Source organism: Eurytemora carolleeae, unplaced genomic scaffold (genome assembly GCF_000591075.1).
Source record: "Eurytemora carolleeae unplaced genomic scaffold, Eaff_2.0 scaffold55, whole genome shotgun sequence".
In the NCBI taxonomy this organism is placed as follows: Eukaryota; Metazoa; Arthropoda; class Copepoda; order Calanoida; family Temoridae; genus Eurytemora; species Eurytemora carolleeae.
Genome location: NW_019396158.1, coordinates 459,137 through 475,700, shown reverse-complemented (window position 1 = coordinate 475,700; position 16,564 = coordinate 459,137). Strand labels below are relative to the sequence as shown.

Below are 16,564 nucleotides of genomic sequence, written 5' to 3'. Positions count from 1 at the left end.
ATAAAGTTTAAATAATTGAACACCCTGTAGTAGAAAAAGTTTTAATGATTGAACACCCTGTAGTAGGTAAAAGTTTAAATGATTAAACACCCTGTAGGAGGAAAAAGAATTAAGAAGTCTAATTATGTCCAGGGTGAGATGTTTATAAATTTAAATATTTTAGAAAGAAAAGTAAATTCCCCGACATTTTTCACTGACATATTAGACATATATATGTTTCTACCTCTACCTTCTTTAGTATAATAAATATATATATAGTAGTCCAACCCTTTAAGGTTCATCAACATAAATACTTTATTTTAGGATAAATATTCCCCCCAACACCTGCCGTAACATGATGAAACAGAAATAGGTTTTTGATTAGATAAATTCCGGTTTAGTTAGCATCAAATTCCTTCAAATTTCGAAGAAAATGGAAAGAATATTATATTGTTTTCGAATTTCAAGTTTATAGTTTGAAAGTATCTATCTATCTATACTATCAAGGATATGCTGGTCAATTTAAAATAGAAAATTATCCCACCTGGATCTATCCTAGTTTATGCAAGGATAGTAAAGGGTTCACATTTACCAAACTATGCCATATTTGATCCACGACACTGGGCCATAACCACGGTTTGAAACTAAAAACCCCTACTTTTTAGATAACGAAAACCAAGTAATATAACAGGAACTAAACCATAAAGTAAAGTGTATCGCAGTTTGTGAGAGGAATGTTTACACGCACAGGACAGTCCATGGCGTGTTTACAGTCTTATCTACAAAGTGTTTTATGGAAGTTATCTCATAACTTATCTCGGAGTGTGTTATTCCAGTGTCAGGTTTGGTCAATTATGGTACATTTCAGAGATCACAATGTCTAAACCTGATCCCTACGCTGGAATAGATTTCGATGAACTGAATGACACCACTGGACTCGAGGCCGACGAGATTAAATGTCTGAAAACCTGTTTCGATCTCTTTGACTCGAAAAAGCAAGATTTTCTGTCTGCTGACGATCTTGATGAAATACTTCGAGCTATGGGGTTCAGGTAAGAAATTATACAGAGTGATTAGGATTTCTTGAACCCGTTAATGCATTAAATATTATATAGAATTTATAGCTTAATTATAGTTTTTTGATATTCATGATATTAAGGTAAAAACTCTTTTGTGTAAACAGAAAACTAGATACGAAGTTGCAAAGTCGTATCTGCAGCATGATTCCGCATAACATTTTAAACTAAACTAAGAACATTCTAAAGAGTTCCTTTATCAAAATTTGAGGCAAATCAGTAAATGGGTTCCTGAGTTATGATCGTACATAACAGAGATACTTTATGTATTCATACGCTCAGATACAATTGCAAAATTGTAATATCTCCTTCAATTGTTAATGAATTTTTTTGATTTTTAAAAAAATTTTGGAAAACAAAAGAAAATGAACATTTTCCCCAAAATGATTTTTTTTAAATTTAATTTTTTAAATATTTGCGGTTTTTTTATTCAAAAATTATTTTTTATTTTTTTGGTTCCATTTTAATGTTTTTATACCTAAAAACCGAAACAATAAAAAAATCCTGTTTTTTACTCATTCATAAGAAAACATTTTTTGTGAATTCTAAAGTCTTGACAGTCATACATGATGAAGATGCTGCATATATTCTATAAAACATATAACAATTTGTACACCAATAAAATAGAAAAATTAATTAGATATTCTATATTATATCTATAGTAATAAAGCTCTTCGCTAATATATATTGCCTATCAAACGGCTGGAAATGTTTGAAATCCCACTTTCTGATTTAACTAGATTGGGAACCCAGCGTTGCACTTAGCTATTTTGCCCGATAAAAGTCAACCCATTCAACTTTGAATCTGAAAACCAAGCTAAGAACATTCCCGTGGGTCTCCCGAGTTCCCCAATCGGCAAATCGGTTAGGGGATTCCTGAGTTATGATCGGACAAACAAACAGACAGACAAACAGAGATTACAACTTAAGATACCAAGCATGTGAGTAACTATGATCGACTATGAATAATAAAATAAACCTGGGCAGACCCACCAGCTAGTAATATTATATACATAAATCACATATTATGAAAACCTTTCTTTTTAATTTTCAAATATAGCAGCTGCCATATCGTTTTAATATTAAAGCATGACAAAAATATTGGGTAAATTTAGACTGAATGTCTATAAAAATTTCAAATTCTGAAAACCCAATACATTATCAATCAATTCATAGAAAGAAAAACATAGACAATTTTTCTTTTCTAGGGTAATTTTTTAACACAATAATAACTTCAAATGGGTGGGGGGGGGCAGAGAACAATTTCCCCTTCATTTGAACAATGGGGTATAATAAATATTGTTTGAGTATTTGATTCTCAATACGTTTCAAATAAAATGTTCCGAATGACCCCTAACCTAAGTTCTAAATCCTGAACCCGAGACTTAGGTAAAAAATGTAAACAATGAATTCTACTAAACCGGTGAATCCTTGGACCGGTTCGGATTTTCCAACAATTGGACTATGGGTTCATTTATTTTTTTAAAAGTTTTAGTTTTATTAAATGTTGGGTAAATTGAAAAACACCCCACATTTTCTCACGCCCACTGACACCAAGGGTTATTGTCAAATATTTTGGTATACGATTATAAATGCAAAATAAAAATTAAAAAAATTATAATAGGAGCAAATCTAAGATTCTCAGGTTCATATGGGATATACCCGTTTTCAGATTGGTTGCGTATTTGTTGAATATGACCTGTTTAATACTACAACTCTTATACAAAATCTGATATATATACGTTTTTGTATAATTTTGACACAGTTTTATATCAATTTCTCGAGACAGGAACATCAGATAGATAGTCTTATATGTATCGTTTAACGCCTGAGATTCTCAGGTTTCATCCTATACCCCCTTTCATTTTTCCTTTACAGTCCCTTTAAGGTTTCAGGTCGTTACTACAGTCTTGATCATCCTTTGTGGGTAACTTTGTACTGGGAAAAAAAATGAAAAATCCTACTGTGGAATAGAAAGACAATAGTTAAGTAAATTATGAGTCCTAGATGTTGATATAAAGCAAACAGTTTCACAAAATGTATGACAACCAACTGATTATGTGTTAAATAGGTCTAGGTCAAGCTGTCAACTGCATAATTGCTGTTAATTGGTCCTACTGTACTCTCAATCAATGGTTTGATTAATTCTTCCTGCCTAGGCCGAGTAAGGAGGAGTTGATGGATATCCTCGCGGAGATAGATGAGGACGGGTCCGGGGAGATCGAGTTCGCGGAGTTCTGTCAGGTTCTGTGTGGGTTGTATAAATTCACGTACAGAGTGTCCCAATAAATATGGGATCTGGGCGATGACTTCAAGATCGTCTTTGTTAATAAGTAGACGTGTCTGTACTCTGTCTAGAGTTTATTTTATAAAAACACATTTAACACAGAAAAAAAAACATGGAACACCGAAAAAGGCATATTTTTGGATAATTAGAAAGATAGGCAATATTTTTGAGTTTAAAGCATTATATTAATTTTAGAATTAATTGTCGAATTTTTGCATTGGCTTTTAATATTAAACTAAAAAAAAGTTGAAAGGATGAAACAGTATTCATCTAGAAAGTCTGAAAACGTTGATTTAAATGTCTCGTTTTAAAGACACGGGAAATCCGTTCCTATTAAATTTCATTCAATTAAAATACTTCTTCCATGGAAGACGACAATAAAACTAATCCTCTAATATTTAGTTGTGTGCCAAGTTTCTGGTGGAAGATCCTGATATAGAAACTATGAAAAGAGAACTTAAAGATGCTTTCAGGTTGAGACATTATCTCCTTTAATCTTAAAATATTAATCATGAAGAGATTGTTCACCAAATTCAAAATAACCATCATGCTCACAATATCCCAGATTTTGGGATAAGGACACAACTCATAGGGATCCAAAGGTTGCAAGCTCTCAAGCAAAAATAAATGAGAATTTTTCGAATTACTTCTTCTTAACTAAAGATAAAAACAAGCACTTTATAGCTTTAGGGCTACAAAAAAAACAAGTGAGCTAGTGAGGTAAAATCAAAGGCCAAATCGTTTCGACATCTCCAAAGTTGACTCAGTCTTGAAAATTGATGCAACTTTTCCTGGCAGTCGGGATCTACAGGGTGTTTCATGAAACATGACAGTTGGTGAATAGTTTTGAATGTCTTCTTCCATATACTGTATCAGATATAAAGTATTTCTTGCAGTTTATTTCGTTAAGAAAATATTTATCTCAAATATATTTTACTTTAAAATCAATTTTACTATGATATGACTCAGGACCGGCATAAAATTTATCTTTTTTATTATTCTCTTTGGTATCAAACAACTTAGCAAGTTATGGAAGTAGACATTTTAAACAATTCATCAACTGTCATGTTTCGTGGGACACCCTGTATGTGAACTGAGCCGTTTATGATTTTCATTTTTTTGGTGATATATTTACGAATAGGGAACGATGCCTAAATAAAAAAAATATAGAGATACATTTTTAAAATCTGTCAAGAAACGTAAAAAAGTGTTTCTTTTATATAAGTCAGGAAAACATGTGTAACCCTGTAGATTTAATTCATTTAATATAGTTTATTAGATTTGTTTTTTTTAGAATATATGACAGGGCTGGAGAAGGATTTATAACAATGGATACTCTTAGAGGACTTATATCAGAACTTCTAGCCCCCCTTTCAGAGGTACTTGTCAAGATATAGCTACCCTTTCAGAGGTACTTGTCAAGATATAGCTACCCTTTCACAGGTATTCTTCAAAATATAGCTTCCCTTATCAGAGGTATTCTTCAAGATATAGCTCCCTTATCAGAGGTATTCCTCAAGATAAAGCTCCCTTATCAGAGGTATTCTTCAAAATATAGCTTCCCCTATTAGAGGTATTCTTCAAGATATAGCTCCTTTATCACAGGTATTTATCAAGATATAGATCCCTTATCAGAGGCATTCTTCAAGATATAGCTCCCTTTTCAGAGGTATTCTTTAAAATATAGCTTCCCTTATCTGAGGTATTCTTCAAGATATAGCTCCCTTATCAGAGGTATTCTTCAAGACATAGCTCCCTTATCAGAGGTATTCTTCAAGATATAGCTCCCTTATCAGAGGTATTCTTCAAGATATAGCTTCCTTATCAGAGGTATTCTTCAAAATATAGCTTCCCTTATCAGAGGTATTCTTCAAGATATAGCTCCCTTATCAGAGGTATTCTTCAAAATATAGCTCCCTTATTAGAGGTATTCTTCACCTTATCAGAGGTATTCTTCAAGATATAGCTCCCTTATTAGAGGTATTCTTCAAGATATAGCTCCCTTATCAGAGGTATTCTTCAAAATATAGCTTCCCTTTTCATAGCTATTCTTCAAAAATCCCTCAAGGATAAATTGGGGTTACCCCACTTTAAACGAACGGTCCCTTGAATTACTGCAACAGTCTCTTCTAATGATATTTATGTTAAGGAGGAGCTGGATGGTATTATTGAGGAGTTGGATGAAGATTGATCTGGAACTATGGATTTTGATGAATTCTGTGAGATGATGATGCCTGCCCCTGTAAACTAGTACTTACCATGTGATCCTGGATATTTAGATCCAATCATTCTGTAATCCTGGATATTCAGAATTAACCCTGTAATCCTGGATATTCATATGGAGTAATTCTATAATTCTGGATATTCAGATTAACCCCTGTAATCCTAGATAATTAGATCCAACCCTGTAATCCTGAATATTCAGATTCAACCCTGTAATCCTGGATATTAAGATTAACTCATGTAATCCTGGATATTCAGACCCTGTAATCGTGTATATTCATATCTAACCCTGTAATTCTGGATATTCAGACCCAATCCTGTTATACTTGATATTCACAGTTTAACTCTAGCTTTTTCAAATCAGGACCTAGGTCTTTGCAGAGGCGCTTCTAACAGTAACTAGGAGTACAGGGAGACAGAGAAAGATGGCAAATCCAAGTTAAACGTACACACATAAGAAACTAAAGGTATGAAGGAAAATTCAAGAGGAAAACAAGATTTTCAACAAGGAATGCCTGCATTCATCTGTCAACGCTGTATTACCTGGAGAACAGAGTTTTTTTTACCTCTCTGGACCTAGGCTTGCTATGGAAAAGCTCAACTTTCTCTCCTTAGAAACAGGTCTGTTTATCCAGTTTTTAAGTAAAACCTACAACCCATGGGAAACATGTTAATATGAGAAGGACTAAGCTAACTTAAATTTCTCTCTACAGAACTCATGTACACCACAAGTACTCAATAAAATAAGAACAGCCAATGTTCACAACCGACCTAGTTAATCTATATAATAGGAATATCTTTGAAACATCTCTGTACATTTATATCTTTCAAGATGAAAAATGTCGTCTTATGCGCAATCTATCTTTATCTATGGCTAAACTTCCTTTCAACAAACCAGAAATATCAGACGGAAGCAGAGATTAGTAGAATTCTGAACTAATGAATAGATAAGAAGAATGTATGAACAATTTTTAACACCATTGTTTTAAAAATATCAAAAATAAATGTTGGGGTGTTGTTTCCCACTTGGGGTTTTCGGGGTCCTGGGATTCCCCTCCCCCCCCCAGGGGGAAGGTTCCAGGGACCAAAGAATCCAAAGTTGGAAAAACTGGAATACTGTAATACTATTAAAATAATGTTGTAAAAATTTGTAACTATCTTTATAAAAACCTTTTCAAAAATTAATAAAATGAATGGTTAAAATACTTGATATTCAGATCCAACCCTGTAATCCTGGATAATCAGACCCTGTAATTCTGGATATTCAGATCCAACTCTGTAATCCTGAATTATCCAGATCCAACCCTGTAATCCTAGATATTCAGACACTGTAATTCGGGATATTCAGATCCAACTCTATATTTCTGAATAATTAGATCCAACTCTGTAATCCTGGATATTTAGATCCAACTATATAATTCTGGATATTTATATTCAACTCTGTAATCCTTGATATTCAGATCCAACTCTATAATTCTGGATATTTAGATCCAACTCTGTAATCCTTGATATTCAGATCCAACTCTATAATCCTGGATATTTATATCCATCCCTATAAGATCCTTGATATTCAGATTCAACTCTGTAATCCTGTATATTTAGATTCAACTCTGTAAGATCCTTGATATTCAGATCCAACTCTATAATCCTGGATATTTAGATTCAACTCTGTAATCCTGGATATTTAGATCCAACTCTGTAATCTTTGATATTTAAATCCAACCTTGTAATCCTGGATATTTAGATCCAACCCTGTAATCCTGGATATTTAGATCCAACCCTGTAATCCTGGATATTTAGATCCAATGCTGTAATCCTGGATATTTAGATCCAACCCTGTAATCTTGGATATTTAGATCTTTGTTTTTCAACATTTTGTCATTCAACGCTACGTTTTTCAGCATTTGTCATTCAACGTTTTATTTTCCAGCATTTTGTCATTCAACGTATTGTTTTTCAGCATTTTGTCATTTAACGTTTTGTTTTCCAGCATTTTGTAATTCAACGTATTGTTTTTCAGCATTTTGTCATTCAACGTTTTGTTTTTCAGCATTTTATCATTCAACGTTTTGTTTTTTCAGCTTTTTGTCATTCAACGTTTTGTTTTTCAGCATTTTGTCATTCAACGCTTCGGTTTTCAGCATTTTGTACCCACTTTAATTATATGCTGCTCACCCTTGACTACATCAAAGGTAATAATGCAAGGAAAGTTAATTGCTATTGCGTATTCTCTGCGTACATATTGAAATCTAGTATCAGAGGAGGATAAAAATATGAAATTTTTACAATTTTGATAATTCACATAATAGTTTACATTATAATTCTTTGACTAATTGCACGATAAGTACCTTTACTTTACGTTACGTTATTTATACCTTACTTGACTACGTTTGTGAATAGCGTATCCAAAACTCATATTTTGCTGATTAGCTATTTTTTCCTTGTTTATATTTTAAATTTTTTAACAATTAAATGTTGTTGGTATTCAAAGAATTATAATGTAAAGATAGTTATTTCAGAGGTGTACGCATTTTTTGTACTGCAGTGCACTGTCTCTGGGCTGTAAAGTAAACACAAAAATATTCTGGTAATAGGAAACTTTTATGTTAATTATCAAAGTTAACAAAATTAAATGTTTTTATCCTCCTCGGATACTAGAAGCACGGTGATGCATCTCTTCTTGTTTACATACACTGCCCAGAGAGAACTGGTTTCAATATGTACGCAGAGAGTACGCAACAGCAATTAACTTTCCTTGCATTAGTGCCTTTTCTGTATTTGCCTTTATGTGGTGAGCCGATATATCTGTATGAAAACATTGATTCTAAATAATTGTTGTTGCAGTTTTGACTTCTTGTATAACACTTGAATATTTTACAGGGTACTATCCACAAAGAATAAGAAAGTAAAGACGATGTTAAATTGTTCAAATATGACGTTTTCAAGATTATTTTTAGTATTCTGCCATGGATATAGTAATTTTATAGTCTTGTAAAAATGATTAGGCAAAGAATGAAGCAAATTTACAGTTGCAGGGAATCCTAAATATAAGGAAACATACATTTACAGTTGCAGGGAATCCTAAATATAAGGAAACATACATTTACAGTTGCAGGGAATCCTAAATATAAGGAAACATACATTTACAGTTGCAGGGAATCCTAAATATAAGGAAACATACATTTACAGTTGCAGGGAATCCTAAATATAAGGAAACATAGCGACTAGACAGATGCATATACTAAGACCCTGGTTGAGAAACCCCCCGTGGTCCTAAAGATACCTGGAGCTGAACCAGGCACAGAGTACCCCCGGCCCCACCTCCCCCTCTACACTCCTTATATATTTGGTATGACTCATCTTGACCTCAGGCCAAGTTTTCACAGAGACTTTAACGCAGTTTAAATCATCAGTGTTCTGAAAACACCGAATTTAATTTGATTACACCAATTAAGTAGTTTAGAATTGTGGAACGTTATTTTTTTGTAGTTATTATACAGTGTGCTCCAATAAACATGATAGACTAAAGACGATAAATATGACTTGCATCCTTTAGTGAGATTTATAAAACTGTAGAATAGAAAGACCGTGTTGTTGCGGCATAGGTTATGATAATAAGAAGTCCGTTGAACATGAACCACAGCAAACGTAACCACAGAGCCATTTCACTAAATGTGGTTATTTTTAATTTTATATAAGAACATTAAAAACACATTAGATTGTTAAACTGTTTTTTCCCCATTAAACATTTTAATGTGTCTTACTTTAAACTGTCATGTTTATTGGAGCACACTGTATTTCTCTTCTCTGCATGGTGGATTAGAAGAAAGGTAATTCAGATTAATACATTTATTATAATTAATATTATTTCATGTCAATAGAAGTAAAACGTTGCACTATGACGATTTAAAGATATGCTATGTTTAAAATATGGACTACAGCTATATCGCATTTTTTTCACCATAAAGCTGGTTGGTTGAATTTTCTTCCTTTAAAACAGATTGTTAACGCTAGAACAATAAGTTGTATTTGAATCAAAAGTCCGTTAAAACCATTTTCTAAACTCTCTTTCATTATGATGTTTTAAGAGTCATTCTGCAACCATAAAATCCTAATTAAAATATAACGACTTCTTTTATTTTAAGTTCTTCAGTTCTTAACTCCCCAAGTTTTAAAATCTCTCTAGCTTTCGGCTCAAGTTCCATTTTTCTGTGTGTTTTCTATGTCTCTATTTCTCAAGTTCTCTAGTTCTAAAGTTCTCAAATTCTATAGTTCTCTAGTTCTCCAATTCTCAAGCTCTCTAGTTCTCTAGTTTTCAAGTTCTCGAGTTCTCTAGTTCTCTATAGTTTTCTAGCTAGTTCTCTAGTTCTCCAATTCGCAAGTTCTCTAGTTCTCTAGTTGTCTAGTTGTCTAGTTCTCTAGTTCTCTATACTTCTCTATAGTTCTCTATAGTTCTCTATTCCTCTATTTCTATATTTTTCTAGTTCTCTTGTTCTCCAGTTCTCCAGTTCTCTAGTTCTCTAGTTCTCTAGTTCTCTAGCTCTCTAGTTCTATAGTTCTCTAGTTCTCTCTAGTTCTCTAGTTCTCTAGTTCTCTATTTTTCTAGTTCTCTAGTTCTCAAGTTCTCTAGTTCTCTAGTTTTCTAGTCCTCTAGTTCTCTATAGTTCTCTAGTTCTCTAGTTCTCCAATTCTCTAGTTCTCTAGTTCTCTAGTTCTCTAGTTCTCCAGTTCTCTAGTTCTCTAGTTATCTAGTTCTCTAGTTATCTAGTTCTCTAGTTCCCTGTTCTCAAGTTCTCTAGTTCTCTAGTTCTCTAGTTCTATAGTTCCCTAGTTCTCTAGTTTTATAGATTTCTAGTTCTCTATAGTTCACTAGATCTCTATAGTTCACTAGTTCTCTAGTTCTCTAGTTCTCTAGTCCTCTAGTTCTCTAGTCCTCTAGTTCTCTAGTCCTCTAGTTCTCTAGTCCTCTAGTTCTCTAGTCCTCTAGTTCTCTAGTCCTCTAGAACTCTAGTCCTCTAGTTCTCTAGTTCTTTAGTCCTATAGTTCTCTAGTCCTCTAGAGCTCTAATCCTCTAGTTTTCTAGTCCTCTAGTTCTATAGTCCTCTAGTTCTCTAGTCCTCTAGAGCTGTAGTTCTCTAGTTTGAGGTTTATTTTGTAAAGTATATTTTCTGACGAAAGAATTGAAGTGTGACAGGTTTAAACTGCCTAACTACTGCTCAGTGCTTAGCACAGTACCAGTTCTATACCTGGTCTAATACAGGCCTATAAAGCATGCCGTATACATGCATACAGTGAACACACACGGAAATGTGATAAAAAACTTTAAATATGCAAATAACACTTTAATTAATGGTGAATAAATATGAAATGTGAACGGAAAATATTATAAAACCATAAATCAACACAGAAAAAGAATGCAAAAAAAGTTTTAAAACAGATAATAGAGTTAAACAAGTAAAAGTAATGAAAAAAAGTTGATAAGAAGGTAATTAAAACAATAAAATACACAGAAAAAGAATGAAAAATGCGAAAAATAGTTTAAAACAAAAAAAGTTAAACAAGTAAAAGTAATGAAAAAAATTTGAGATAAAGGTAATTGAAACAACAAAAAAAACAAAGAAAAAGTACGATAAATGCAGATAATCGTTTTAAAACGAAAAATGCCATGTTTTAAAAGTGGAAATAATAACGAAAAAACCATACGAAGATAAATGGCAGAATAGTATAGTATGCAGAAAAAATCTTTATATACTATATAGCTCCACCAAAAAAAAACTTTTCTTTGAAACATTGTCCTGCAGATCAATCCAGATACGCACCGACAGCTTAGTTTACGATTAACTAGATTAAACAAAATTAGACAAAATCAAGTTGACAAAACATAGGACATGTTGAGAAAAAAGTTGTTGAAATATGGAAACATAAGAAAAGATATAGATGAAGAATAAATGAGAAAGAAAAGAATAAAATTTAAAATGGAGAAAGAAAGAATTTAAATAAAATATGAACAAACTTAAAAAGTATAAAGTACAAAATACATGACTTCTGCAGGCAGTTTCGCGCCCGTCCTTCATGAAAAAATGTTAACCTTTAAATGTTATTTCACATATTTGAAATATTTTTTTTGCATTCATTGTAAAAAATAACTTAAGAAAATTTATACATTATTTCTGATAACATTTTTAAAGCAAAAGTATTATAATTTGTACGATCATGTAAACCTTCCAAATCAACAGACAGATAAACAAACAAGCAAAGTATATTAATGAAGAAAATAAAAATAAAATAAGAAGAAGGATTGAGCTACATTAACATTAAATCTAAGCTTTGGAATCCAGTTTGAAATATGTCTCCGAATTCAGTTTGCAAAGATAACGGGCCCAGAAAATGATAGATTGTGATGATTGTTCTAACCCTTGTTTTTGTCGTGAATGTAGTAAATTATTGAATTATTTATTGAAATTATAAAACTTGGCAAAGAATGATCATTAACCGGGGAAACCAAATCCATGGTAGGCCTAGTATCGACCTTAATATCTCCTCTGAACCAAACCAACCAATCAGAACACATTATATCATGACGTCAGGAAAAATGCTCATTTGCGACCAATGAGAGAAGAGGAATAGAGAATGCATGATGTCTAGAGCGTAAAACATTACTTGTTCCATTTCAGTGCTTTTCAGGCTTCCAACAATTCAATATTCAGTGAAAACTTACTATGTTACTGGTTTCGTTAGTACAGATATAACACAGCAATTAGGATAGTCAGCAGGTTTAACAAAATAAAATTATAAAAAAATAGAAAAAATTAAATACCTGATTATTTATTAATTATTTTTTTTTAAGATTTTTGACATTTTTATCATTATTATAATTGGTGTAGTTATTTTTTCATTGTTGTTTTTATTCATCGACATTAATTTTTTCTTTTATTTTTGATTTTGATATATTATTAAACCATATGTCAATAAAACATTTCGCAAAGAATTTAAGTTTTTGCCACATACGGTGATATTTTAATCCATATATCTTAGCATAACAATGTCGTAGACATTTGATATTTTAAACTATAAATTATGTTGAATAAAATAGTATAATTTTGAAATATCAAACGTTTACATATTACACTATAGTTTCAGTAGAAGTAAATATTTCCATTTACTGATAGCGCCGATTGAAGGAATCGTAACTGAAAGATAGATGTTACCGCCGTTTCTATTGGTTCAGAAAAGACAACAAACAAATGACTGAACCCTGATTGGATCAGGGGCTGGACTCGGCATACAGGAGTGATTATCAGGTTGCAAAGATATAGTGATTAGAAAATTTGAGTTTGTTGCAAAAACTCAATTCCTTTTCAGTTTTGTTGGGAGAATTTAAACCATAGGTTCTTTAAAAAATTGATCCCCTTCGCCCGAACGTTTAGAAAAACATAAAAACCAAGAAAATACGATTTCGTTGAATTTTTCAAGTCTGTCTTATCTTATACTTAAGATTTTATTTGTACTTCATAGTTTATATGATATGTAATACGCAGAGGAATGTATTGTATAAGATAATTAGATTTTATTTGTTTTTTAATGATAACAAATTCATTATTGATTAAACGACGTATTTAGAGAGATTGATAAACGTATTTGTATTAAAAATAAACTGTTTATGGAAAACAATTGTTTGCTTATTTATAAAATTTAAGGTTTAAATTTCAACTCTTTGGTTAGTCAATATGGGTTGTAGATAATTATGAAACGATTCATATTTTTTAACAATATTTTCAAAAACTTGATTTTAAGATATGATAAATAAATTCAAAAAATTAGAAAAAGGGTCATGTTAAAAACCGGATTTTCTGTTAAATGATGAGCAAACTTTTAAAGAAATATTAGCTATGAAAATATATGCGGATTTTTGGTTCCTTTTGTTAATAACCCCCCCCCCCCCTTTCCTCAGTTCTGTGGCACCCCTTCTTTTGTTTTTATGAAGAATGCACCACCGACCGGCTGTGTGAGACCGGACCGGCTTTCCATTTTCTCCGTGTCTACGGCCTCCACAGACCCTCGAGTCCCTTCTTCCTTTCTCCGACCCGGCCGGAAGGAGCCAGAGTCCGGAAACTATGGCAGACCTAAACCTTTTTTCCAATAGAACTTGCTGATAAAGAAATATTTTCTGGAGTCTAGTGAGGGGATCCTGGTGTACAGGATATTTAGCTTTCAGGCAGTTGTTGTTGACCATCAGTCAAGGAATAGGTCGCCATTTTGCATTCCTGACAGAGGGTACTTGTTGACGCAAATTATCAAAGTTGTTGACGCACTTTTTTGCAACTTGTTTACATCGTGATTGTACAGTTTTATATAGTTTGAAAAATGCTATATTTTAATCATGCATTCAAATGTAAGTTTTTTAGTGATGTTTAAACAATAGGAAAATAGGTAACATAAAAACATAAAAAAAATTATTTTTGTTTTTCGATGTAAAGGTAATTTTACTTACGAATTTGTTAATTACCTACTGAACTAATGAATTATCTCGATAAGATAATTGATTTCCTGATTTTTTTTTCTTCAAGGAATTGATAAATATCTATTGATAAATGGTTTATCTCTAGAAAAAAGGTTTAAGAATTTGAATTTATGGCATTCTTAAAATTATTTTCTTGAACTTTATATTAAAAATTATTTGACAGTTTAATTGCAGTAATTTTGTTTGGCATTTCTTACAACGTTTTCCTAAAGTCATATCTAACAAATCATTTTAAATCCTTAATTATTTCACAAAGAAAACCCTTTACTATGTTTAAAAGGAAATACACACCTACCTAATTTGTTTATTTGTTTACAAAATTTGTACTGCACATTCTTGTAGGAATGTTGAATTGTATGTTTTTTTCTTTCAAAACTGCAGTGCGTGAGTTTTTTTGTAAAAAGTAAAATTTTACAATAAAATTATATTATATTTCAGAGAAATATATGATAATGAGAAAAACATAGCCCTACAGAATAAAAAATGGTTTTAACATCTCCACAACGCACTCTGTCCCCCTCACGGACGCTGCCTATAGGAATAAACAACAACAACAACAATAATGAGGTAGGAATGTAAACAAGTGTACTGCAAGGAGGGGGGGGGGTAAGTAAATCTAGGATTTAAGGAGGATTTTCTCTTCAAAAAGTGACAAAAAGTTGTTTTATTTGAAATGTGTATTTAAAATATTCGCATATTTTCTTTATAAATTATTGAAAACCCTACTGGGTTGTATTTTTACCAATGAGATCTGATTAAAGGGACTGTGAACCTAATTTCAAATAAACGAAATTAGTTTTTAAAAGGAAATAAAAATTATCAAAATTACTAAAAAAGTGGCCCTAACTGTTTAGCGAACATATTTGGGCCAATTAACATAGTTGTAATTGACAAAACTTATTCTTTGGCATTCATCGAGTCCGATTTCCATATGGGGGTACCCTTAAATACCTAGCCTAATCAAGAATATCCATGATCCTTTCCTAAACAATTGATTATTTTCAATTGTGGTTTTCGCATTTCTGGTTCAAAAACAATTAGAGAAAATCATCACAATTAAACACTTTTCAATTTAGAAAAACATAACCTTCCACATTTAGATCATAATTACTGATAAAGGTTTGGCGGCGAGTACCTTTGTAAATCAGACATTACCGTTTCAAACAGAAACTCTCTTGAACATACGTGAACAGTCTCTTTAAAGTCGAAGGGAGGTGTTTCATGTTTTCTGAATATCTCTTTGTTTCCCAAACGCCTACCTACAAAATTAGCTAAGCCTTGTAAAATATATAACATATATTTACATTCATGTAAAAAATACGGTAAAAAGTTTGAGAGCTGAGCCTTTATAATTACACAAAAATGTGCTACACATGTTTTCAGTGCGAGATAATAAATATAATTAAATATATATGGGTATTATAAATATTTTACGACATCAGCCCCCCCCCCACTCTGGCCCCACCCCCAGCATAGCACATGGTGAAATATACTTTTAATTCGTAAAACAATTACATTATCTCTTTTCTATTTCTGTTCTTTTGAAATCGAAAACGATATACTAATTTTGTAAATTACAAAAAAATTTAAATTTCTTTTATTTCAGTGCCTTCAGAGATTACATAGTGTTTGAACTAAATTTAATAAAGATACATCGTAACACAATGACATATGTTGAAAAGAATTGAGTCTTTGCCACCAACTCTGATTTTATAATCTCTGTATCTTTGCAACAAAATATCGTATGACCTTTGATATTTCAAACTATGAATTTTGTTAGATCAAATAATCTAAGTTTAAAAATTTAAAAGTATTTACCATCAAGTTTCTAAGATATAGGGATTAAAAAATTGAGTTTGTGACAAAAACTCAATTCCTTTATTTAAATTTTTGCTGAAAAAAATAAGTAAATATAAAATTGAGGCCCCTTGAATAAACGCTAAAATATACCTTAATTTAGTTCAAAATTAGTTTTTTATATTGTCTAGCTCTAATTTCAAAATAAAGTAAATTCCACGTTATATTGATATCTTGCAGGTTTTCGATCCTAACTTCTCGTTTTGCAGAGCAGAGACCTATTCGGACAAATTTCTAAAATGCAACCAAAATTAAATTTTCTTTTTCTTACTCTGGCGAAAATAAAAGCTATAGGAGCTACAATTAAAGTGATATTTCTTTTTTAATCTGGAAACACGCAGTGCAGCTGATATGCTCACAAAAAATGAACGAGATAGTTTTTCATCGACTTCATGTAAAATCTAATCAAATATTTTGTTTATATTCTTTAAAGAATTTCACGATCAATTAGACAATAAGTCTTCAAACAGGTTTAGTCCACGTAAATTGTATAGAATGCATCAGAATTCTTATAAATATTTTATCTATCTATCTATATATTTATCTATCTATCTATCTATCTATCTATCTATCTATCTATCTATCTATCTATCTATCTATCTATCTATCTATCTTTTCCCA

At 31.8% G+C, this 16,564-nt stretch overlaps 1 protein-coding gene across 1 annotated transcript; it reads left to right on the top strand.

Moving 5' to 3' along the window:
* The first annotated feature begins 827 nt into the window (after window positions 1–827).
* LOC111696713 (troponin C, isotype gamma) lies at window positions 828–6,330 on the top strand. Its single transcript, XM_023466421.1, has 5 exons — window positions 828–1,031; window positions 3,215–3,299; window positions 3,745–3,815; window positions 4,637–4,721; window positions 5,492–6,330. Exons 1-5 carry the CDS (start codon window positions 856–858, stop codon window positions 5,531–5,533), a joined length of 459 nt encoding a protein of 152 aa, XP_023322189.1. The 5' UTR covers window positions 828–855; the 3' UTR covers window positions 5,534–6,330.
* Window positions 6,331–16,564: the final 10,234 nt, after the last annotated feature.

What these genes read in the sequence shown, in the direction of transcription:
- LOC111696713 (XM_023466421.1), top strand. Translation starts at nt 856, where the DNA reads ATGTCTAAACCTGATCCCTACGCTGGAATAGATTTCGATGAACTGAAT. An exon ending in GAACTTAAAGATGCTTTCAG is followed by an intron (nt 3,816 to 4,636) that starts GTTGAGACATTA and finishes TGTTTTTTTTAG; the next exon opens with AATATATGACAGGGCTGGAG. An exon ending in TTCTAGCCCCCCTTTCAGAG is followed by an intron (nt 4,722 to 5,491) that starts GTACTTGTCAAG and finishes ATTTATGTTAAG; the next exon opens with GAGGAGCTGGATGGTATTAT.